At 32.4% G+C, this 27,302-nt stretch overlaps 1 protein-coding gene across 2 annotated transcripts; it reads right to left on the bottom strand.

The window, feature by feature from the left end:
• Positions 1-4,073: 4,073 nt before the first annotated feature.
• Positions 4,074-27,104, bottom strand: Rcd1 (Reduction in Cnn dots 1). 2 transcript variants are annotated; one of them, XM_088227954.1, is made up of 17 exons: positions 26,794-27,104; positions 26,273-26,362; positions 23,098-23,280; positions 20,916-21,034; positions 20,317-20,575; positions 19,282-19,525; positions 17,936-18,084; positions 17,219-17,370; positions 16,118-16,265; positions 14,982-15,234; positions 10,848-10,961; positions 9,393-9,492; positions 8,694-8,728; positions 8,223-8,249; positions 8,011-8,135; positions 7,819-7,906; positions 4,074-6,087 (listed from the first exon to the last, which is right to left on the bottom strand). In XM_088227954.1, the coding sequence occupies exons 1-17, from the start codon at positions 26,887-26,889 to the stop codon at positions 5,468-5,470; spliced, it is 2,802 nt and encodes a 933-aa protein (XP_088084080.1). In that variant the 5' UTR covers positions 26,890-27,104; the 3' UTR covers positions 4,074-5,467. The 2 variants fall into 2 exon arrangements, with proteins under 2 accessions (XP_088084080.1, XP_088084081.1); XM_088227955.1 differs by having other exon boundaries at positions 26,507-26,839.
• Between the last annotated feature and the right edge of the window lie 198 nt (positions 27,105-27,302).

The raw sequence follows: 27,302 nt of genomic DNA, 5'->3' as shown, positions 1-27,302 counted from the left end.
ACGCACTATCCTGGATTCAAACTAAAGAAATGAACTTTTTTTTTCTATGATATATTTTGTTGCCCTTTAATAATAAAGAATATTTCTGTTTTAAAAAAAAAAAAAAATCCTTTTTTAATTACTATAAAAAAAAATACCATATAATCTTTCACAGAATATTTTATTTTCTCTTATGTTACAAAAAAATATTATAACTGTCAATTATTTATTATAGGAGCTAACATTCATTGACATTTTCTTGTATACCCACGAACAGGCCATGCCTTTGTGGGATTTTTTTGTTTATTATTTTTACTATTAATATGTATTTCATTGCTATGTAATTATGCTTTATTTTTTTAATACTGTTTTACCTATTATGTATATTGGAAAAAAACAAAAAATTTAATAAAAATAAATAAATTTAAAAAAGATAGATTGATGAGGCGTTCTATCCTCTCTGCCTACCCTTACGGGGAAACGGCGTGATAGTTTGTTGTTGTTGTTATTGTAAAAAAAACATTTCTCTAGTGCCATAATTCAGAGAGAAAATACGTAAATACGTTTGTATGAAGAAAAGTCGGACCGCGTTTGCTCTTAAGATTAAACATAATTAAGTATACTTACAAATCTTTACTTAAAACATTTTAGTAAATACCGATCGGATAAACGTGAAAAAGATGTTGTAACTTTTCATTGGTAAATAGGGTACCTAATTACTTGTTTATATTTGAATTCCAAAACATAAAATAATCATTATTATTATTTTCAAATAAAGAATTCTTTTAGCAAATGTCAAACTCTGCTCAGGGATGCACTTGAGTTAGGAATGCGATTTTTAAAAATGTATAGAATGTCATTTGATATTATTTTAGTATAACTAAAAATAAAGTAAAAAGAAATAAATAGGTAGAAATTATAAGGTATTCAATGAAATAATCCGATTGGTATCCAACAAAAACCAATGTTGTTATAAACATTCAAAAACAAACTTTTTAATACACAAAAAAATTGCATCCATCCATTTTTTTGTAGACGCATTCTCGGCGAATGCAACCCTGGTGATGAATAAAAAAAACATTTACGCTCCTAACTTTTTTGTACTTAATAAATTGAAGATTTTGTGAGCTTTAAACCTTCTCGCGGCGAAGATGTACATTTATCTGAAAACATTCGTTTGACATTTAAGATCCGTTGAGTTATATTAACATATTATAAATGTCAAGTCTCATGTCTCATCTAGTTAGTGTATTAATTATCTTTTTCATCATTAATTATCTTTTTCATCATTATTTCTCTATCTGCACCAGTGGTGCATAGCTCACCGCATTGGCACTCCAATCGCAGAGTATCTGGATCAATTAAATTACATAAAAGGTCTTATCAGGTTAGAATGCCAGATCGGGGACAGTGAAATATGAAAATGAACAAAACCAATATTTCAGATCCCCTGCCAGGAATCGAATCCGGGACCTCGACAGTAGGCGAAAGCGCCAACCACTACACTACGAGGCGAACTTATCTCTTACCTTGTTTTCTATACATTGATAATTACACAATAAAAATTGTAAAAAACCGCTAAAAGTACTAAACATTTCAATGTTCTTCCTGATTTGTGAAAATATCTTATTCATCAAAACTCAGTAGGCAATCTGAGATAAATAAATAACTTCAATCAGTTTTTTTTTCATTCTATCAAAATAGGTTGGGATTGAAAGGGTTAAAAACAAATATTAATTATTGAAACAAAGGCTTTTATTCAATGATAGGTGTGTGGTGAAAAATATTATTAAGAGCCTTACTCATAAGCTAGGTATAAAGTCACGCCTAGGCAAAGTTATAGAATACAGATGGGAATACCAACCGTATTAGAGTGGTAAAATAGGAAAGGTATTTCCATTCTTATTTTACCACTATGCCTAGGCGTAACTTTATACCAGGTTTATAAGGCCCCAACTGAACTAAAAAATAAATGTAGGTTTGTACATTAAATATTTATAATATAAAAATTTTAATCATGTAATAATTATATTGATGGTTAAAAGGCTAAGTAACTGACGCATACGCTAATAGCCGAAATTGACTTATGCGTACCACTTTTCTCAGAATTTTTAGCTGCGTCATATGATCCGACGCCCATACTGCCCTCATAAGCGAGAAAGCAGCTTTTCGACAAAAATCACAAAACTAATAATATGAGGTAACATTCTATAAGAAATTTTGAACCTTTTGATACAAAGCAACAAGCAGTAAAAATAATATTTCAGTACAAAAAACAATATTATGTTTTTTTTTAGTTTTTAAAGCGATAACACAGTACCTAGATATTCATAGTGACGTGCTGTTTTGTTACTTACAATTATTTACAGGTTTTTTTTTAAATTTGCATAAAACTGATACAAACATATTAAAAAGTGTCATATTATCTCAAAATGTGACTTTTGCAAATAGCTGCCTTTTTTTGAGGGCAGATGTAAATTTTGGAGTTTGATTAAAAAAACCAACGGGATTTGTATTGTAAAAAATCTTTAACTGACTCTCCTTCAATCATTTTATAGCGCATCAGTCACTTAGCCGTTTTTACTGTCAATATATTAACCCAGATATGCCCTATGATACATAATACAATAAAAATTTGACGCAACCTGCCAATTGATGAAGCTTAACCCTACGGGAAATTGGTATACAAAAAATGTATTCTTACATGCGGCAAAAATTAGAGCACTAAATTGTACCGCCAAGTTTCTTGAAATGTAACAAAAAAAATTTTCAAAATAAAAATGAACTACATATATTGCATGACGTCACTAGTTCTTCCGAATCAACCGATGATGAGAGTTGTGATAGGTTTCCGATTTATGGTAAGTCAACTGACGAATTAGCCGATTTCATAGAGAAGGGGAAGAAAACTTGAGACGTCGAAGTACCTACTTTCAAAAATACAAAATTTCAGCGCTGATAATACGATAAATAAAAACTAAAAAAATATTTTTGGATTAGTTTAGTATTTTAACAAATAAAAAATTTTGAATTTCCACGCCAAGTATTTAGTAGTATCTTATATGCCCATTGTCCGGTCTGAAAATCTTTTAATTTAAAACTAAGATAAAAATTTTAGAATGAAATTTTGTTTTATTTGAAGATTTATAATTAAAAATCATTTTTTTTAATATTTACTGAGAAACTAATGTGCATATCTGGGTTTAAGATAAAAGAAAAAAAACAATAACTTACGTTTGGGTACGGATGCTGTATAGCATACTAAGATAATATTTATGTATTATATATGAAATATTATAATACGTAGTTATATGTGTTACATAATAAATATTAAACAGTTCTTTCACTGGCAGTGTCTAAAATATACATATATACATTGTGAAAGAACTTACAAAAAAGATAATGCGTTAATTTTGTTTCTTAACATATTTGACTTCTTTTAAAGTCAAAATAAAGTACATATTGATAAGTGTAGATACAAAATTAAGTCGGTAGTATGTACACACATGACATTTGTTTTATTTTGGATTTGTTAATTTTCTAGGTTAAGTATGTAAAAGTTAATGTCATAATGATGCCCTTGTTAAAGACTGTTTAAGGCTCTAAATAATGGAGGTAGGTATAAATTTGTTTTAGTAATCAGTCAACTAATAATTCCTTCAAGTTTTATTAAATTCAATACCTTATAATTTCCAAAAGTTTCATTATAGAAATAAAAGACGATTGATACTTTAATTCACAAAAATTTGGAATAACCAGTTACCGGTTTCGTTGCTTTCATGATATCTTCGAGATTGGTATTTTTATTATTATATTCAGTGCATTTGTATAAAAACGGTGAGGAGAGAGAATTTTATTTTTGTATTAATATGTACACTGAATTTTATAATAAAGACACCAGTCCCGAAGATGTTGCGAAAGCGATAAAACCTAGTTATTCCTAAATTTTTTGGTTAAGTTTGAATCAGGCTATGGTCCCGTGGCTAGTGTTGCAGTCACGGATCAGAGGTCCGAGGTTCGAACCTGACTCTACCCCAACTTGATCCCCATTTCCTAATATCGAAACATTTGGGCAAATGATAAGAATGCAAATCTTTCTTTTTTTGTTAAAAAAATATAGGAATTCCATTCGAGATTTGAGACTCGAAATTTTAGGAGCCTCGAGACATTTTAAGTCTCAAGATGCTAGTATCAAAAGTTCGAGAACAGCAGTGCGATTCTAAACAATCTGGGCAGTTTTCCAACCACTGATTCGTTGAGATTTTCCTCCGGTCTGCAGAAATACTTGCCACCCATTTTAAAACTAAAAAAAACGTTATTTTTTATTTCTTTACCTGTTATTATATAACATTAAAAACCAATAAACAAAATACTACATAAATATAAGTTTTTAAACCTACGTTACAGGTCTGCAATATTTTTCTCATATTTTCATGGGTCCGTGGGCTTAAAAAGTTTAGGAAACACAGCTCTAGAGGGTAAAGAATGCGTTGCTTGCATGTAATTTACATGCCGGTTGCTATCCAATTTCACCCTTAACTAGCTGTTGATTTAAGAAAAAATTTATTACGCTATTTTAGTTAGGCTATTGTGATCTGTGTGTTTCGTGATATAGGGATAGTCGATTGGTATGTTTATTAATTTTAATTATGATAATATTTGTTATGATGTGATTTATTTACTACATTAACAATTTTTTTATACGAATTGTGTTAGTATCAAATATTCTCGAAGTCTTGAAAAGTCTCAATATTTCGAGACACGGTCTCCGAGTCTTGTCGCAGTCTCGAGACTCAAATTGGTGTCGAGACTGGAAGCCCTACTTAAGTATCACTCGTCTTCTATTTCTATAATAAATTACAATGAACTTCTACTGAGAATTTTTCAATAACAAACTTGAATTTCGAATATTACAGTTCATTGGTGTTTTTTTTAAGTTAAAAAATGTAATAGTTTTATAACAATTATTCTAAAAAAGAGGGATTCAAGCTTCTTACTATTATAATTAACCAAAAGATGGGAAATGACTTAATATTATATGTACATTTAAAGCCTGTCAAAAAAATTATAGAAAATAACTGTGGACGCAGTCAAAATAAAATCAAGCCACTTAAAATTTGGTGTTGCCATCGTAAAATTAGGTTTAGATTTGACAGTTTTTCACTTCTTTTTGACAAATTGTAACAGAAGTTGATCTAAAATCAATGAGTTTTATGTTAATTAAAATGATAGTGTGTGATTTTATCACTTTAGTAGCAAATAGCTTTTTTTCCAGATTTCTAGAAACCAGAAGAAGAAAGTTCTTGATAGTATTGCACAGGTCAGAAAAAATTATACAATAAAATAACACAAACATGTATGTACAGCGAATACATCGACCTATTGCCGGATAAGAATTCAAACAAATTAACACAATTTTATATGGTCAACTGAAACAAAAAATATGTATGTATTTAACACTATTTTTTTACATAATTATAAAAGTTGATTAGATGATTTCTCCCAAGTCTTCTTGTTCTCCTGTAATACTGGCCACAGCGGCTTCGATCGCTCTATCACTCGTAGAATTTTCACACATGATGTCGTCTCGTTTTTTATTAGAGTTACTTTTGTTGTTCAAGTTGCCGGGAGAGGCTCGTTGGATAATAAGTTGTCTCTGATGTGTGGCCATATGTCCTTTGTAGAAAACAGTACCTGGCAAAACCTTAAAAGTTGCCTTAGATCCTTTTCCTTTGACGATAATAGGATTACTGATCCTTTTTCCCGGAGCATCCGCAGCACTTTTAGAATTGTCTATGACCGCTGAATTGTTGGTGGCATCGGGAGTCCGCTTAGCCAGGATGACTTTTGTGTATTTTAAAGTATTATTAGGTGCGTTACTATTTTTCAAATGAAACATCTGATTGGAATTGATAGGCGACTGTCCAATCGTAGTAGGTTTAACTTTGACCTGCACAATATTTTTGCTGGGAGTTTGACCGGATATAGCATTGATTCTTTGTTTTATTTCTCCGGAATTATTCCCCAAGGATTGCTTGTTGATGATGATAGCTTTGATACCGGATGTCGGAGAATTCTTCTTCTGTGGTGATTTGTTTTGTTGATTCACTAAAATGACATTTAAAATTATTAATATTAACATTAAATTTATTAAAACTTTACAAAATTCTATTATAAAATTACTACTGTATAAAGATAAAATGCCAGAGGCACAATATTTCTATATCGTTAATGCATAAATCTGTAAATAAATTATAAGTTACGCCTCTACTTCCGTATAACTTAATTTGTTAGCATGTGTCACACTTCAAGTATAAACACAAATTAGTACATGTTTACAATACCGGGATTACTAGTATGAAATGTCTTGTTGTTCCTAAATATTGTAATCAATATGGCAAAAGGACACAGCAATACAGTGTACCTAAAATATGTAATACTAAGAATAGTAGCTTAAATACAAGAATGAGATGTATGCTCAAATTGTGGTTGATGGAAAAGTTTTTTTTATCTCAATCATAATTTGAAATACAGTAAAACCTCATTTTTACGTTCCTCGATTTTATGTTTTCCCGCTTTTTACACCGAAATGTTAAAGACTCATTTTTCTTCATACCAATATTCTCCCCAATTAACGTTTTTTACATTTTTCATAACCCCGGTTTCACGCTTAAAAAAATTTGGAATTCATTTGATGTGTCAAAAAATCCAAAATTATGTCGTAATTATGATGCCACGGCCCGTGCGCCACCGCGTGTGCCACGCGAATGAAGAATAAAAACAGGTAAACAACTAATAAATGATAAATTATTGTCCTAACCTAAATTCAAAGCAGTTGCAGTGCAATTGCCCTTTATGTTCAAGTGTCCTTTAGGGTTAGTCTTAGTTTTCATTTGAACAAAAACGTCATATTGACTTGTTCAAATCATGATACACAGTTCATAAACGTTTAGAAACAATAAAGTTTTAATATCATTAAATTGCGATGTTTAAAACATAACAATAGAAATTTTTAAAGTTATACAAATATGGTTAAAAAGCCGCGAACTATATGACAGTTGTTTTCAGTGATGCCATAGAAAAAAATTAATACCGTGTTAATAAAATTTCCCAACATTTAAGGGAAAAATATTTTTTTTGTTTTTTTATGCAAATTCAAAATTCTATTATCGTCTTTTTTTATTTACACATAAAATAATTCTAACACGCTGTTTTTAAATCAAATAAAAAACAGATTACATAATATTGTTTGAAAAAATGTAAAAATATTTTTAGTGAAATCATTGAAAATAGGTTAAAAAATATTGATAATTTCAACTTATCACCGTTTTTACAATTTTTCTAGAAGTATATGTACACTATAGTGTAGCAAAATTTTTTTTTTTATGTAATTCCTATTTTTTCCATACATTTTTCATTTCCTCACTATAGCGTTTTCCTCAGTTTTACACTTTTTTCTTGCTCCCTTGAAAAATGTAAAAAGGGGTTTTTACTGTAAAATAAATGTAATATTTCATTAAAATTATTTATGTAGGTTAAGTAAATGATTTAAAATATATACAGTAAAACCTCGGTTGTACGTTACTCAATTTTATGTTTTCCCTCTTTTTACACCAAAATGTTCAGGTCTTATTTTTCTTCATACTTCATACAAATATTCCCCCAAATTAATGTTTTTTTTACAATTTTCTTCTGGTCCTGGCGAGCTACGAATTTCCTATTTAAAGTCAGGACCATTTTCCGCTTAGTCACCAGTGTCTTGAAGGCACTGCCAATGACAAATACCTTATCAAAATGAAACCAGTAGAATATTGAATTAGGTAAATTTTTGGTACACACCTATTGATTTATCATCGTCAGCAAATATAATAGGAATATCCATAATATTTGTAGTATTTATAGAAGTCGATGCTTGTGTGTTAGTGACCTGAAATGTAAACATATTTATTTAAAAGCAATACATAATAAACGTGTGGCAAATTAATATTTATTTGATTGTTTATTGAGAAGTTAATTGGTAATTTAGTGCACCTGTTGTTGACTAGACGCTATCCTTGGCAAGATGATGGGTGTGTTGGCTTTAGTGGGCCCAGAAAAGGCCCCAACGAGACGAGACGTTGTAAACTTGGATAATTTACACGGGATGTTTTCCAAAACTAAAAAAAAATAAAAAAATTAAGTAGTAATATTAAAACACAGTATAAAATAGAACAAAATTATTATTTAAAAAAAGTTATTCTTACCTTTTATACCAGTAGTCACATTTAAATCTGCAAAACAAGTAAACAAAATTTAAAGTAATTAAGTTTTTTTTTTTTAGTATTACATATACTTTTAATTTATCATAATAACTATACTATCATGCTATTATTTAACCTGTAAAACTCACAAGTCCACAAATGGTCAAAATTGATATTTTGTCATTTTCTGTTGGGGCTTCAAACAATCTATATGTGTATAAAACTTGTATATTCGTACAGCTTTAATTTATTATTTTTTTAATATGGAAAAAAACCTTGGCCCCAATTTGCTACTGAAATAAAAACTGTTTCCTCTCCCCCGAAAAAAAGTAAGTCCCTATTACTACTACCATGGGGGTAGGCAGATAAGAAACAGATAAGCCACACACATCTATCCTGACATACATTTCTAGCTTCTTCCACATTCATAGATATTTTAAAATATAAATTAATGATTTATGATAAAATAATAACCTTTAGATTTTCCATTTCCTGACTGTGGAATGTTTCTGAAAAAACACAAAGAATATTAAAAAATACTGTCGGTAAAAACATGTGGTTATAATTATGTTTTTCAAAACTGATTTAGGGTTATTTAATTACTAAATGCCTAATTGCTAAGAAAGTTTTAAAACTTCATATTTTTTGGTCAAAATAATTTTATTTTTAAATGTCAGAACTTATGAAATTTACGACAAAATAAATTGAATAAACTTAACAAACATTAACAGATGAAAGAAATGAAGAAATATATATGTTCAAATATAGGCAGAATGGTGAATGTAACAGTGTGTAAAGTGACCACTTAAACCAGCCAATGACAGGTCATAAGCCCTGTAGATGCCTATACTTCTATATTCCTTCCATTAAGAGGTCTCGGGTTCGATTCCCGACAAGGTTAATATGAAATATTTATTGAATAAGGGTGTTTTCACACTAAAAATATTTCATAGTCCCTGGACTGGTACCTGAAGCGTAAGAATGATTATCTTACCTTCATGTAACAAAAATGATCAAGATACGCTGCGATTGGTGCACCAATGCAGTGCCCTATGCACCATTAGGTGCGAATAGGGAATGATGATGATGATGATTGTATCATATTTATCGTAAATAAACTATTTAATCCTCAATAACAGTAATAATTAAATTTTTATTTTCATTTTTTTTAACCTTGTTAGGCGATTGTTAGATATCTGAATATATGAAGCTGGTTCAACCCGTTTGTTTTGTATAACCATTCCGGAACCTTCATCAAAAGAGTCATCATCATCTGTAGAAAAAAATCATATTTATTTAACAAATTATTGAACACACAGATAAAAATAGCATTCATAATAAAGTACGGTGCCCTATGCTAATGCGTTAGTGCCTGTTGGGCAACCAAGTAAACTTAAAAATTTAGTTTGTGCTTGTAGGCACACTTATTTGAAAACATTCTGTCACCAACAAATTAACATAGGGTTATTAAACATTTGAATGCACTGTATATGTATTTAAATAATAAGTATAAATAAAAATATAAATTTATAAATACAAATTAAATTTAGTGATTCTATAATACACCTCTTAAAACCTGTGATCATTTATATTTTAAAAAATGAATTAAGCAGTCCATTCAAAATTTTATTTTGGCACCTAGAAATTAACCCAATTTTTTGTTCAAATCTAGTATGTAAACCCCAAAATTTAGATGGAAATGTTACATAGGGCTGGATATTGCATAAACAAGTACGTCTATTGTCTAATAGTGAATAATCTTTGTTATGATTTATTCAAGGATATTTGTTGTCATGTTATATTTTTTTAATAAAACTAAGGCACAGTAAACCATTTTTTAAAAATTATGTGCCGAATGAATTTTTATACAAGGAAACCTATCGTTATTTTTTAAATATATTTTATTTACCATGGTACTGCGTGGATCATATCCACTGTGTTAAAAGAGATTCTGGTATACCTTTAAGTCAAAACTACTGTACTTTATTTCAAGCCTATCAATTTTTTAAAGTACATACTGTAATTTACCATATGCAAAATATGTAAGCCTCGTGGTCAGCGCATTTGCCTACCGTGCAAGAGGTGTCGGTTTTGATTCCCGACATGGTTGATATAAAATATTTATTTAAAAGAATGTTTTCACACTAGAATATTTCTTAGTCCCTGCACCGGCACCTAAAACGTAAGACTGATCATCTTACCTACATGTTACAAAAATGATCAAGATACACAGCGATTTGTATACCAATGCAGTGCCCTATGCACCATTAGGTGCGAAAAGGGAATGATGATGATGATGACAATATTTAAGTAAATAAGTTTTTAAAAGAACAAATTTGATCCAATTTTTATATTAATGAAATAGGATGTCTGAATGGGGTAACATGAATGGAAAACGATTATTCATATCAGACCAAAAAACAAGAGGTATCAAAGATTTTTTGTCAACAATAAATATAGTGAAGTGTTACAGAAATCAGGTGACGAGAAAAGGCAGTGAATAAATACAGGTGAAGTGATAATTAGGTCATCGGAATATAAAAGGGCAAGAGATGTTTAAGATATTTAGTGGTAGACATGCCAATATTTGTTCCATTAAATCCACAATAAATGTATAAATGGTTTGACCTTTGGCAGCGGTAGATAGGATCTGGCCAATGCTAATGGTAGCTCCCTCGGGAGGAGGATTGTTCACTTTATACAGCGCCATACCTCGTGCCTTGAGCGGTGAGGCCTTTAAATCTACAAGTAAATATGTATATAGCAGAATATATTTATATTGTAATAATGTACTGTATAATTGAACGTAGTTATGTAGAAAGCACCCAGCCATAGAAAAGAGAAACTGAGATAATAGCACTTTTATGAAAAGAGTCAATATTCAAATCTGCACAACAGCTGGAATGTTTTTGACTTTGACAAATCCACACATCCTACGTACAACTGTGGAACTGCCTCATCCACGGTTATACGACTATTGCATATTGGAAATCAAATCTACACCTTTGAAACTTTGATATCAAATATTAAAAAAAAAAAAATCGTTTGAATGTGTTTTTTTTTAAAACGTATAAATGTGCATATATCTAAAACAAAATCCGAGGAATAATTAAGTACGTGCCAGCTACAGACTATTACGCGGGGGTAATGCTGCGCGGCGCGGGCGAGGGAGATCTGCCCGTCGCTCAGCTCTACCTCAGACAGCGAGAGAATTCGTCAAAAAATTCCGTCAAAAATTTGAAAAAAATTAAAAACACAGGTATTACTTATCAAAATAATGAAAATGATCTAATATTAATGTTGTGACAGCGATACATAAACAAATATAAGACCGTATTTAATTACGATTTTTTGGTAAAAGCTGTGTATGTGAACATTTTAGGGGAAGATATCAAATGAAGTACCGAGTAAAACTATGTAACTAGGCAGATACTCGTGAAACATTTCAATGAATCCTCTTGAAAAAGCCTGTATCAGCGACTTACAGTATTGATGACAGGTTACGTAGCATAGTATAAGTGTGAATGTGTGATAAAACAAAAACTAGTGATCTCAGAAAGAACATTTATTTTTTATCTTATTAAATAACTCAATTAAAAGCGTTATGCCAAATTTCACAGCTTTACTACGTAAGAACAGTGAAATATCATAAGGTGATTTTTTAAAAATCTTTAAATGCTCTCCTGTAAAATTTACTTTTTTCAGTTACACAGTTGTACGTATGTACGTAGGATGTGTCGAAATGATAAACAATGAATACATTAGTTTTTTTTTGTATTACAAACAAGAATCTAATTATGTATTTGACCAGTTTAAATGATTTTTAAAGTACTGTAAGATTTTTCTGGCGCTGTGGGTATTTTCTGCTAATTGAGAAATGCCGTTTTAATAATCGACGCTATTTTCAGAAGATGATTATTACAGTTTTATTTTATTTATTTTATTAACATAAACGGCAAATCTGCCTTTTACAAATATTTATAATATTAACATATTTGGCTTAATATATTTTTTTTCCAAAACATGAATATTAAAAACAAGATTTATAAAAAAAAAAATCACACCAAAAATTATACAAGATTTATAAAAAAAAAAATAACCTAAAAATTATACAGCATATTCAGTAGAAAGTTTAAATAATAAAACATTCTACAGTAAAACAACAAGAAAATCATAAGTACTGTTTTACACAGCTAGGCAAAGTGAACAAAAAATTGTATATGAAATGCATGAATAAATAAATATAATTACCATTCACCATCTTTGAAAAAGTTCTAAAGGTTTGTTCTATAGGAACAATACCCTTCACTAAATATATCAGATACGTGGGAATAACTATTGCCGAGTTCATGAAGTCTATTTAATACTGCATTACAAGTATACACTGTCCGTGAATTGTTGCTACAAAACGGTGGCACCTGTCTAGTCATTCTTCCAGGCACCCTGAAGTTGATGAGAGATAGCAGTTCAGGGCAATCCCATATTGAATTTACAATTTTGAATAAATTTAAAAGGTCTATAATTTTTCTTCTATTGTTAAGTTTTAACAAATAGTTAGTTTTTAATATGAAAGCGGTCTGGCTGTTTTTAGCAGAACATATAATTAACCTTACTGCATCTGATAACACCAATATCTCATTTGTGGACAAATTATGGACTGGCTGCTTTCTGCATGACCACGTTCAATTGCGGGTATAATTTTCAGATATTATATAAATACCAAATTTTAAATATAATATTATAAACAGATAATTGATAATATGTATACAAAAAAGCAAAATATAATATTCTGTGTAATGAGGAAGTTCAGTTGTTTTTTTATTTGTTAATCGACTACTAAACTATGCCAAAAAAATTTTTTTTTTAATTTCTATATATCGTATTATCAGTGCTACGATTTTTTGAAGTCTTATTTTTCTGAAATAAATCGGCGTGCGACGACAGAGGTTCTTTTCCGGTTATTCTCGATCAGTTCTTCCCATTGGTCCATCCACGGCAAGCAAACCGGAAGTATTCTATAACTCTCATATCATGGGTAGATTCATATGAACCAGTGATGTCATTCAAAGTAGTTCGTTTTTATTAAAATGTTTTTTATTATTTTTTTCGTACATTCTCAAGAAACTTTGCCATACAATTTAATGCTAAAATTTTTACCGCGCGCAAGAAAACATTTATTGTATCCAATTTCCCGTAGGGCTGAAGTTCCTCATTCTAAAATTGAAAATAAATGCATGTGGAATTGTATCCATGAATATCTAAAAAAGAAATTTTTCCTGAATTACCTTATAAAATATACAAAAATATGATTTTAAGAAAATAATTCAGTCAGGTAAATCTCATCCGCATCAATAAAGGTTTCAGCTCTTTAACTTCACAAAACTCAACAGATGGGAAGAGTTAAAGAAATATGGATGTTTAAACTTGGGAGAATGGTGAATGTTACATAATGTGTAAAGTGGCCACATAAACCAGCAAATAATGGGTCATAAGCCCTGGTAACACGCCTAGATGTTCACATTCCCTCTAATTTTTTTCTTCATCTCTGTTGCAATATCATCAGTTGACAGGTATAACTCATTAAGTACAGATTTATGGTAAAGCTCATATACAGTTAAACCCCCTTTTTACGTTTTTCAAGGGAGCTAGAAAAAAGTGTAAAACTGAGGAAAAGGAAAGGAAATCAAAAATGCATGGAAAAAATAGGAATTATATAAAAATTAAATTTTTGCTACAGTGTACACATATGTATTTCCAGAAAAATTTGAAAAACGGTGATAAGTGGAAATTGTCAATATTTTTTTAAACAATATTATGTAATCTGTTTTTTTATTTGATTTAAAAACAACGAGAATAGAATTTTGAATTTGCATAAAAAAACAAAAAATAATCTTTCCCCTAAATGTTGGGAAATTTTATTTACACGGTATCAATTTTTTTCTATCGCATCACTAAAAATAACTGTCATGTAGATCACAGCGAACTTTTTAAAAAATGTTTTAAATAACTTTAAATATTTCTATTGTCATGTTTTAAACATCGCAATTTAATGATATTAAAACTTTATTGTTTCTCAACGTTTATCAACTGCGTATCATGATTTGTACAAGTCAATGTGACGTTTTTGTTAAAATAAAAACTAAGACTAATCCTAAAGGAAGACACTCAAACAAAAACAATTACACTGCAAATGATTTGAATTTAAGTTAAGACAATAATTTATCCTTTATTAGTTGTTTACCTGATTTTACTCTTCATTTGTGTGGCACACGCGATGACGCGCGGGCCGCGGCATCATTATTACGACATAATTTTGGCTTTTTTGACACATAATGAATTCCGAAAAATTTTAATGTAAAACCGGGGTGATGAAAAATGTAAAAAACGTTAATCGGGGGGAATATTTGTATTAGAATGTATAGAGAAAAATGGGTCCTGAACATTTCGGTGTAAAAAGTGGAAAAACGTTAAATTGAGGAACGTAAAAACGAGGTTTTACTGTATTTTTAAACCATGTAGTGAAATTTAAAAAAATCTAAGTTGTTGTTTTGGATCCCTTAGTGGACTTATTTTTTTTTATGCAAGAGACTGTTGAAAAATATAGAACTTAATGACATAAAGTCACTCTACTATAAACCTGTACTTGTATGAGTTTTACCTGTCAACTGACGATGTTAATCATCAGATTGGTTGTTGATTGGTACAATTTTTTTTATCAAAACTAAAAAGTACATCTTAACACTACATTATAAAAGAACTTACTTCTTGATAGCCGCGGTTTCTTTGGTTTGGGCGAGCCGATGTCCATGAGTTTTCTCTTGGCCTGCCCGGGGGTCTGGCCGATGATCTGAATGGGCGGAGGCAGGGGGGCAGGAGCAGGGGACGGTGGGCGCAGGGGGGGCAGAGACTCCGCCTCTGTATCTGCCCCGACGCTGCCTTCGGGGGAGGAGCGTCCCTCTTCGTCCATACTGTTCTCCCACTGCGAGAGGCAGGACAGGAAATTGCCAACTTCTTCCTGTAAAATAAAAATATATAATATGAACACTCTCCATACTCTAAAAATGACAAAGTCACTCTCACCATGGCGGTTGATTTTGAATCGTCAAAAGATGACAAAATAACGGCCGCCGTGAGACTTAAGGGCCAATAAAGTATGGAATGTCCACTTTTGATGCAAAGATGACGAGTAAAAATTCAATATTTGATACATATTTAATACCTAAATTTCTGCTCCAAGTGGCGGTTTTTGGTGTGTATCTTTAGTTTTCTGTTAAAATATTTCTTTCTATCACAACCAATCAAAAAACCCATTTAAAAGAAAGGTAATTGTCAGACTTTGATCCTCAAATATTATTTTTGAATATCGCAAATTATCTACTTATTCAATCACATGGAGTGTATTTTTTAATGAAACAATATATCTGCTCTGCTTTTAACAGTTATTGAATTAAAGCATGTCCTCATCACAAATGACAACATTTTTGTGTAACATCACGTCTTATCACGATGGAAGTTCGTTAGAGAATGAAGGCAAGGGAGGCAATTACCCACGAACTGAAACGTGCCATATTTTTTTTACAAGTCATTGAATAATACTTACACTGCATTGGTATTCGAATGCAGCGTATCTTAGTAATGAAGGCAAGATGATCAGTCTTACGCTTTAGATCCAGTCCAGAAACTAAGAAGTTTTTTTATATGCTTCTAAATTCTCCTTTTTCTATTTTTATTATATTATGATTGCATTTTCAATTAAATTTTTAATAAATAAAGCAATTAAAATTATGATACGATTGGTATTGAATAAAATATAAAAACGATGAAATATATTTTAAAATTATATTTCATGTTGACCATAAATCTATGTAAAACTAGACGCAGACAAATATGTTACGTACAGCTATGGCACATTCAACCATCCTCTGCGTAACTCCTTCCAAATGGCGCTTTAGTCGAGGTAACCTAAGAAGGTCATCAGCTCCCCCGGCCACCACGAGCCGGGAACGGACTTTCAACTTCAAGCGGAGTGACTCAACATCTTGTTGTCTGAAAGAAAATTTTGTGATTATTTTTTTTTTATGCACCTAGATACATAATTTAAATACATTATGAAAGCCTTGATTACAAAGGTAACACTATACATATGTGTAGTTATTTTTTAATTTCCCAAGAAATGAAAACAAATTATGATGCGATGAATATATCAAGAGAAAAATTAAAGAAAAATGGAAAAGGTGAAAGCAGGAAAAAGGCAATTATTCATCATCAAATCTGCATCTGATGGTGGAATAGGGCACTGTACTGCATTTGTCACAGGAAGGTGAAGTGATCAGTCTCACGTTTCAGATGCCAGTCTGGGACACTAAAATATTGCAGTGTAAAACCACTTTATGAAAAAATATTTCATGAAAATCCTTCCAGGAATCGAACTCAGGACCTCAAGCATAGATAGCGACTGCCCCTATCACTACAATACGAGTCGGAATTATCTCCACTCGATATCCTTTATCAGGATTTTTATCCAAGAGTAACCATCGAGTCAAAATTGCTCACCCAGGGTTCTGGTCTATTTCACACACAGAACTGTATTTTTCATTTGCCCCAAAACGGACAAAAAAAAAAAAACGTTTTCCTTTCGACAGTTCTGGGACTGTAAGTAGTATTTTGCCGTTTGCCTTTACATAAACCATATTAAAGGTTAAACTTCGTTTTTTGACAAAATATCAATCACAAAAAGAATGGATTGGACAGAAATGCTTTTCTGACTGTCTCTGATGAAGAAGAAATCCAACGCTGGTCTCTTTGTAATTAACTGACTATATTTTCGGAGGTTCAAGCACAAACGTGTTTGTCTCTTTCGCTCGACGTTTTCAAATGTTTGCTTGATATGACAATAATTATTTAGTACACTAGAAATTTCAAATAATCTTTCTGCTTCAGAATCACAATAAATTTAACAAAAGTTACACAGAAATAAGATTTAAATGGCTATGACTTACGTGCACTGATTAGCATTCTGTCCAATGACAAACAGGACTGGACAGGGGATGTCCAGGAGGCAGTCTTCAGGGTCACCCCGGGGACCTGATGCTGTGAGGAGTGGGAGACCCAAGCACACCACTCCTGCTATCCCCTGCATGTTCACGGCTAGCTGAAATTGGCAGGAAAAAAATATAGATTACTGATTTCATTTTATTAAACATAATTTTAAAAATTATATTATTAGATCTAAATTCGTTGCAACAGAGAGGGAAAACATGTTTGCAAAGGGAATATGGAAGTCTAGGCATTTACAGAGCTTATGACCTGTCATGATGAGTTTAGATCTAAGTAATTCCCTAGGGAGGAAATCCAGCTTGTCTGCAAAAATATGACATACTCTAAACATTGTTGAGTATATTATTAATTCATAAATATAAGTACCTAAAAGAAAAAAGAATGTATTTAAGGGTTCTTTTTATGATAACCTATTTTAAAAAGGTAAGGTGTTTTTTTTCCACTTCTTTCGCATGTCACTTAAACATTTTTATTTCTTCTATGCTAATGTGCTTCAGCCAGACTGTTTCTTTTTTTAAAGCTTCATTGTTATACTTAATTCTTAACAATTTGGCAGAGAAATAATACTCCCATCTTTGACCAAATGTTGCCTTAAAGGGAGGAATTTCTCTCTTATAATGATTATCTGATATAGCATTCAAAATGAAAGTTTCCAATACCTGTACTGCGATAGCAGCGCCTGCCCCCTGTCCCACGAGGATTATAGGCCTTTGGGGATACTCGGCCTTCAGGGCTGCGGCCCTCGCCCGTCCTGTGCCAAGCAGTTGGGCCAGGCACGCGGACAGGGGCAACTGTGGCAACCAGCCAGCTGGAAAGAAGATACAATGATATTCAGATAAAAAACACTTATCTGTGACCTGTCCAGCAGTCATTCTGGTTTATGATTTCTAATAAAAGGTTTTTGATATACTAGAATGCCATTCTCCATGTTCTCATATTGCTATAAATGTTTGTCGTACCAACATTCATTGTTCTGCAAACAAGCTATTACCGCTTGGTGGTTAGGGTTAGGCAGAATGGATAAGGTGCCTACAAACACACTTATATATTTATAGACGACACATGAAGATTGTTGAATGTCGAGCATCAAGATTTATTTATCAGTGACGTTTAAAGATCGTAAAAAAAAATAGCGTTATTTGATGGCAACTCACAACATTTGACAATCATCCATCACAGCTTGACAATTATCAAATGGCAAAAATGTCAGTAGGCGCCCATGGAATGCAGTGGCGAGCGGTGACTTTTTTATGGATAAACTTTAAAAAATTAACAAATTACAACAGGGATGGGGAATACCTTAAATAAGGGAATATGGAAGTCTAGGCATTTACAGGGCTTATGACCTGTCATTGGCTGGTTTAAGTGGCCACTTTACACACTGTGTAACATTCACCATTTTGCCTATGTTTGAACATCCATATTTCTTCAATTCTTCCATCTGTTGATTTTAGTGAAGTAGTAATGTTTCATTTAAACCGACATTAAAAAAATATGTAAATGGATATTTTTTCTGTGCTTCTGTGTTATACATCATCTCAATGCTTCAGCTAAAGATGAAGTACTTATTTCTAATGAAAACAAATTACCAATAATCTATCAATTTAAAACGTCAATTATTAGACTTAGTGATATATTACGTAGCTATACTTTACAAACGTTTTTTAAAAACATCATTCAGTAGATGCAAATATTCCCAAATTCCCATTAAGATTGCATATAAAATAATAGCACTGAGTGTGAGCACCATCTGATTCCTTCTAGAATTTAATAATGCCAAAAATAGCCACATTATGACAGCAAGCGCTACAAGTCTTGTCAGATGACTTCATGACTGTCGTCAGGAATATGGTATGTAGCATCCTAAAAAGTAAGAGAAAAGTTAAACTCAAATACCTATTTATCAAATCGCTCTCCCACCGCATATCCTCTTAAGCTTCTATGTCACAAATTCAACACTTTTTTATTTCCTTAGACAGTTTTGTTGATGTTTCTTCATACTCACATTGATGCGAATGCACTTGCTGCACATTGGCGACGGCACGAAGTCTCTCCGCCCAGCGGGCGTCCCTCCTGTCCCGGCCGGAGGGAAGCAGCAGCAACACGGGGGCTGCAGGGTCCGGGGGCCCGGTACTGCCCGAAGCTATGGTGGGGCCCCCCGCCCCGTTCTCATACCCACGCACGCGCCCCACTAGAGGGTGCCCCATGGTCATCTTTTCCACTAGAGAAGGGACCTTGCTCTTCAGTGTCTGAAATTTTCAAATTTTAAAAAACCGTTCAGTATATATTTTCAATTCTATACATTTCACTGCAGTATAATTAATTACAGTACAATTAATTTTAGTTTAGACAATTCAGTACAATGAGGAAGTTGAGGGGTTTATTTTTATTTGTTAAAAAATATTTTATTTTTATGTATCGCACTATTTACTTATGAATTTTTTTAATTTTGTAATTTTGAAAAACCCACTGAAACTTTAAAATTGCACCGCCCATGACGTCGCAAGTTCGGGTCGGTGATCAAAACACACATCTGTAAGGTGTGAAAATAACTGACAAGGACCAAAGGACACATGAGTTTAACCGACGTTTATTGTGCAATCCGCTGGCTTGCAGCCATTCTACGATGTCGTTTCACATAATCGGATTAACGATAGTTTATTTTTATTTCTGACATTCAAAAGTGAGCCAAGTACAAATATAATTTGTACCATAAACACATTAAATTTCTAAAAACATGGCTACCTGGGAGACTGGAAATCTGATGCCAGTTGCAATCATGATCGCCCATGGTTGCCACAGCAATATAACAATGCTATAATCTATTTTTCTTCTTGTCTAAATCTTCTCGATAAGAAAAAAATTGGCCTTGGACTGAGATAGGACAATTTTATTTTGAATCATAAAAAAATTAATTTATTGCATTTTATTTATTTATTTAAATGTATAATACAGCACTACTGCCAATTACACTATACATAAATTATATAATCAGGTAACATGTTTAAAAAAAAGCACAATAGATTATTTGTCTTCTTACCAGCATGATCTCTCGGTAGCACGACAGCATGGGCGGGGGCAGGTGCTCCGTGAGGGCATTATGCAGCCACTGCACAAGGCGCGGCTGCCAACGCGCGGGGGGCGCGGCAAGAAGCGCACGCAGCTGCCGCGCTGCGCCCCCGCGTGCCGCCGCCCGCCGGGCTCCCGCACGCCCCGCGCTTAGCAACGCCGCGCGCGCGCCTAGCACCGCATCTAGCGCGCCTGTCAGGAGGCTCACCTGGGCAGGGTTCCACGCCAGACTGAAGAATTATATTTTTTGGAAAATAAAAATATTTGCTTTCTTATCGTTCGACGCGCACAAATAAAAACCCTAGTTAGGAACCCCGGTATATGTCAGCTAAGTGCAGGACCATCAATAAAGACGAAGGCTTACTTTTACTATACCGGAGGAAATATAGTGCACATAAATGTAGGACAGATTTACAATGCTATTATATATATGTGTTGAGACCCTAATATTTCATGGCATTAAATAAGTTATTAATTAGCGAAAATTCATCTTATCAGGATCAGATATAGGTATTATAATTTGTGCAAAGTTTAAAAGAATAAAACAAATTCTTAAGCAATGCAGCCTACCTGTGAAGTTTATCTTCCCAATCAACTTTATCTTCATTTTCTTCTGGTGTGAGTTCTCCATCTTCTATCGGTTTCTCACAGGGAGGAATATCATCTAGTAGGAGAGGAGGTGTCGGTTCCTAAAATTACAAGACATTTCATCAATAGAACGAAACGATAGTGGTACAATTTCAAATAAGATATGTGTAACAAATAGATGACGAAAGAGTGGTGAAACAAATTTAGGTGCCCGGTGATTGGACGGAAAGAGCTTGAATTATCAGATAAATCAATACCTCAAAACTGGTCATGTCAAAGGTACATATAATATAGTTGAAGAGCACGCGCATGAAAACATGTATGAAAAGAGAAGCTAGGAATGCATGTCAATATAGACCGCGTGTGGAGTATCATTTGTATAATTGATAATTATTGATATACAGTTAGAACTCCGTTTATCCAAACTCGTCATCCGGATCGCCAAATATCGGGATCATTTTTAGGACTCTGTCATCAAGCACATTGCAAGACCTCGCTGCTCGTAAATGAATCTCTTTGTCAAAGCAACTAACATTTCTGGACATGTTTAATTAAGTTTTTAGTGTGATTCCAATTTGCTGTATTATTTCAAAAGCAATAAAAGGGATATTATAGTAAATGTTGCTTTTTCTTTAAAAACATTGTTTTGATTTGATATGTTATCTAACTATCCGGATTTCTGCATATCTGGATAACGTCAGGCACTCATTTATCCAGATAGTTGGAGTTTTATATATAACATTGTTATTGACGTTATTAACATTATTTCTATTTGAAGAACACAACTATAGTTTCAGGAGAGAACTCTACCCATCAATGAGTGTTACAAATATTATTTTTTTTCTATTTGGGCAAGACGCAAGGAAAACATCTTGGCTGTGCAATATAAGAGACCATCGGTCAAACCATAAGTAAGTACCAAGTATTTTTTAATTAATAACTTATATGTAAATATAAGTTATTACATCATAAGTAGGTATTTTGGTGGGTTTCTCGAGTAAAAGAAATCAGCATCCTTTACTTAACTATCGTGTGGCTGTAGTGCAACACGAGTCTACATAGGATACAAGACTTGATATACCGTAAAACGGGGTTAAATTGCATCACTTTTTAATAACTTTTCAGCTATAATGATTTTTTTCATCGAGGAGATGAGTAGTGTTTTTGACAATAAATGTCATGGTTATATAATATATTTCCTTTACTTTTTTGTGGTTATAAGTATATTTTGTAGTTTCATATACAAGCTATAATTTTTTGAAAAATGATGCAAAGTAAGCCCTAGGGCGGGGTGACATTGCATCACTTTTTTTTTCCTTCAGTATCTTAATAGATTCCACATGGACATGGAAATATTAATATTAATATGTTTTGGTAAATTTAGTAAGAAATACTGGTATTTATTTATTTATTTATTTATTGTGGATAACTTATATAGCGCCATTTTCGTAATAAAATACCTCAAGGGCGCTTTACATGGTGATTCTACTGTTAAGTTAATTTAATTTATCAAATACATGACAAAATTCAACATACGAAACCACTTTACTCACCTTAGAATGATACACACTGTTGAAGATGTGATAAGAATTACCTATAGAAATTATTCATAAAAACTGCACAACCAACCCAAACCGCTAATCGCTCAGTCCTAAAGTACCATATTGAATGGAAAATAACCTTAGGTAAGAGTGAAAAGTGACATCCATTGAATATTTGGGGAAACAATGAGTTATTGTTAGTAGCAATGACAACAGGTGTCTCTAAAAACTTTTTTTTTTTGATGCAATGTTACCCTTGATGGTGCAATTTAACCCCGTTTTACGGTACCTCTCTTATTTATTTAAATGATGAAGTTGTATTTTTTGAAATCTTCAAATGGACATGTTCACACCAGATTTGGAAAGTAAAATTTGTATAAATATGCTGGATTTGCATAGAAAAAATATTTATTCTTGCTATGCGAAGAATAATTATACGAATGAAAGTGATGCCAATGCCACAATAAATATTTTTGCTGCGTTAGAAAGAGCACAAGAATACAACTTATAACAAGGAAGGCAGAGACGCTATTCTGTGGCCGGTGCTTGTGTTAAAGAGACAGAAACAACTTTTTAGTAAGTATTAAAAAAAATATTATATTTAAAAATGTTAAAAAGATTACAGGTTCCACAGTCTCAACGTCGATTTGCTCTTCTTGGGTTTGCGTGTGACAATCGGGGCACTGAGGGGCCTTGCGCACCAGGAGCAGACGTGCCCCCGTACCAGAGTTCCCCCCCTCCGTCCCCTGCCCACCCCCCACACAAGCGTAGCTGTGCTCCATCCACACTAACGGAATACGCCGCTTCTGAAATCGCGATGCAAATTACAAATCGTATTAAATTTCAACACTACTAACCCTTCAACGTGAAACAAAACGTCTAATTGACCTAGCGGCGTTATCACTGTAACTCTCCAAAAAAGAGACTAACTCTTGTGCTTGGAGAGTGACTTACATTGTTGTAGTTGTTTATTTATAAGAGTTTATATCATTTTAAAGATACGAGTACATGAGAAAAAAATAAAAACATAGGATATTTAAAGAAAAAACATAAAACAATAATACATTCATACTAATTAAAATTTAATGTAGTTTTTACACGTATTCAAAAAATTTCTTTAGATTTACTTTAAATTTATTCATTGATATATTATTTTTAATGGTTTGTAGTTCATTGGGAAGATTATTATAATTTTTTACACCTTTGAAGACAAAGCTATTTTGACCATAACTTGTGTGGAATTTAGGAATTTTAATATTATGTTGGTATCTGAGTGACTTATTCATCTCAAATTCTTTTATTTTTTTTTCTTTATAAATTTGTATAACAGAATTTATTTTATAAAGAGAGTCTACAACATACAGCCAACATACATTTTATAACATACAGCCTAAAATTGGATTTTGCGGAAAACTTCTTCAAAATCTGAATAACTTTTAAACAAATGAATACCCCAGAACATACATGGGAGTTACATCGATAGGCATTAAAGTCCCCCATCGCTCAGCCATCGATGATCCACTCTCCCAGTTACAGCGTGTATATTCATGGTCACTAGCAAAATACGTGTTCAAAGTAATAAATAAAAGTATCTCAATTTTACACGGGGAAAGGGTTAATCGGCTCTTCCGTAAAATTGGCTACATGTCGCTTAGTAATTTTTGCCTTTCCATTGTCGATATATGATTTTACAAAACGCCATAAATATTCTCATTTTAAAAAAAAAAAGCCTAGTTAAAATGACTATAACATTAAGACTCTTCAAACGGAATACATTTTCTTGTATCGCCTTTTAAAAGAAACAATATTTTTATATTGGCGACATTACCATGAATAACATATCTATTGCGTTTCCATTGAAAGACGTTTTTTTTTTTTAATATTTAGTCATATTAGTGTTATTTTTGTAAAAATCAAACACTGTACGTAAGGGCGTGTAGAGAACGCTTTTCTAGCGCATATTTATTATTACTAAATACACGGCAAGAAAGCCTTCACCATAGCGTTTACAATAAACCAACCAGCCCTGGTTATCACTGCGGCTAAAAATAAATTAAGCCAAATACATATATCTGGAGAAAAAAATTAAACGTGGAACATGATTATTTAATATATTAAAATAAAATCACTTTGTTTTTATGTACCAATTATATTTTTATAATTTGACAACCAACAAGTTTCGGCAATACTATGCCTTCTTCAGGGTTAATTATAAACTAACATAACATATATAAATTTTTCACAGTGAAGCTGTTAATAAAATTTTTAATATTATTTCAAATTAAATAAATCTTAGTAATAGTCCTATTTTTAATATGTTCCCTCTTCCTATATCCACACACAAACCCCCTCTCTTCTCTATTCCCGTAGCTACGCCCACTCTACCCTCACTGTTAAAAATTTATATATGTTATGTTAGTTTGTAATTAACCCCGAAGAAGGCGTAGTATTTCCGAAACTAGTTGGTTGTCAAATTATAAAAATATAAGTGGTACATAAAAACAAAATGATTTTATTTTAATATATCAAAAATAATTACCTTAAATAATATTAGTTAACTTTACTTAGTAACTTATTTTCATTTTGTTTTTCACCAAAACGGGCCAGGGGGCCGAATTACAGTGGTGAATTACACCACAGAACACCCAGGCTTGAGAAAAGTCACACATAATTTTTATGTTCTCACCGGGAATCAAACCCGAAAACCTTACGTGCATGAGTCAAGTGTCAACCACTGCAGCACTGAGGCCGCCTATGAATCTATTTACGTGCGTGAGTCAAGTGTCAACCACTGCAGCACTGAGGCCGCCTATGAATCTATTTACGTGCTTGAGTCAAGTGTCAACCACTGCAGCACTGAGGCCGCCTATGAATCTCTGATTATTGTGTAATACATAGAATCTATTTGATTATTGTATAATATATAGAATCTATTGACAGTGAAAAAAAATTAAAACCGCAAATTGAAAATGCAATAAAAAGATGTCTTTGCTTCTTTTTTTTATCACACAGAAAACCCAATGAACCTCTATAGCGGGGATCGCTCTAGGATAATAAAAAATATTTCAATAAATGAAAACTCCACTAAATAATGTATTAAATTTAACCACCTACACTTGATAACCTCTATTTTTTATATCCATTTTAGGTCAAGACACAGTGACAGAGTGAATATCAGACAATGATTCCACACGCTTTATTTATCATAAGAGCCGATTCAATTTTTTTTTTAAATATGCAAATAATTAAAAGTGCAGCTTCTCTAATGTTTTTTTAATTCACGCTCTTCTAGAAAGAAGTCTCACGGGAATTTTTTTTAATTCAATACAATTTTTTAATAAAATCATGCAAGGCGTTGAAAATGACACACGTTACTAAATACTTATTTTCAAAGTGTTTCATTGTGTGCACTTAATCACTCGTATACACCTAGAAACAGTAAAATATTACTATCACAATGGTGATAAAAACTACAGGTGCAATTACAGACACTGAGTTAGTTTTAAATTAATTATGACCATGTAAAACATTTGAATGGTGTACTTATTATCAAGTTTTATCAATGAATAACTAACACATGTGGAAAATTGAATCTCTGGGAAACATATACTATCTCAGTGTTTGTAGTCCACCAGTTTGTACTAAATAAACCATACACAAACCGAAAGAAAAAATCATGTTTCTTTACAATTTTGAGGTTATATCAGTGCCAATAAAAAGTGAAAATATACTCCTTAAAGCCAGTGATGGGCTCTCAAATCTTACTCAACAACCATAGAAGTGCATTAGGTTACTTACTGAGGAGCCTGTTAGCGCTTGAATATACGAAACGAAAGTTTCGTGCAGATTGTCTTCACTTAGATCTAAGTCTCTATCGCAACTAGCTCCCTGTAAAAATGGAACAGCTATTATGGATTAACAGTAAATAAAATAAATCAAAATAATATTGGGAGGTTTGTCCACTGCCCTCAGATTAATATGCAGAATATTAGAGAAGAAAAAGGAAATAATGTGTGTGTACCTCTGACTTACTTTGATAAACATGGAAAGTTGTTATATATACATGTTTCCAGTCGAAATTCAGTGAAGATGGAGAGTAACCACAGTTTAATCGTTATTGAAAAATGAAGGAGTCTGTATCACAATAGTCCAATCCTTTTTTTAAAACGTTAGATACACGGACATTAGTGGTTAGTGGAACAATCACTGAACATGCAGGGTTAATTTTAATCACTAGCACAATTATTTGCATTAGGTATCCACACACTTTTTCACACAAGGAAAGCTGGTACCCATTTGATAGACGTAAATTTATTTACCAATTCTCTATTCTTCTGTAAAGGAATGCTCGAATTAGTCAATAGCATCTTCATAAGGCTATCCCTGCCTTTTGTAGGTTCAGCCGAAGCTGACATTGTAACATGTACATCAAATCGCAAAACATGAATAGCGTCGTACACTTAAGTTTAACATCAAATAAACTCGAAGTCAACATGGATATATCCGAGCTAAGCAGCTAAGAACGCGTTGAAAATATCAAAACAAGCATATTTCGCAATAGAACACTAAACCCGATCATACGTGAAAAACGGAGAAACCAACTGTAAACCACAGACAAATTTCTATCAATAAGAAAAACGAAAAAATGATTTTCTAGAAACTGCGCAAATAGAAAAAAAATGAACCATAACCAATTTATAAAATGCCTCACACATATAATCCACAATGTGCGGAAACAATCGAATTGGTGAGGTTACGAGATAATGTTTCGGCTACTCGCCGCTAGGAGTTACTTTCATAAAACCGCTCAACTTTCAGAAGAATGCTT

Source organism: Micrasema longulum, unplaced genomic scaffold, assembly GCF_059751315.1.
Source record: "Micrasema longulum isolate JH-2025_06_02 unplaced genomic scaffold, ASM5975131v1 h1tg000548l, whole genome shotgun sequence".
Taxonomy (NCBI): domain Eukaryota; kingdom Metazoa; phylum Arthropoda; class Insecta; order Trichoptera; family Brachycentridae; genus Micrasema; species Micrasema longulum.
Note: the sequence above shows the minus strand (reverse complement) of the source record. Positions and strands in the feature narration are given on the sequence as shown.

What these genes read in the sequence shown, in the direction of transcription:
- Rcd1 (XM_088227954.1), bottom strand. Translation starts at nt 26,889, where the DNA reads ATGTCAGCTTCGGCTGAACCTACAAAAGGCAGGGATAGCCTTATGAAG. An exon ending in TGGGAAGATAAACTTCACAG is followed by an intron (nt 20,576 to 20,915) that starts GTAGGCTGCATT and finishes ATAATTCTTCAG; the next exon opens with TCTGGCGTGGAACCCTGCCC. An exon ending in GCGCTGCTATCGCAGTACAG is followed by an intron (nt 17,371 to 17,935) that starts GTATTGGAAACT and finishes TGCCAATTTCAG; the next exon opens with CTAGCCGTGAACATGCAGGG.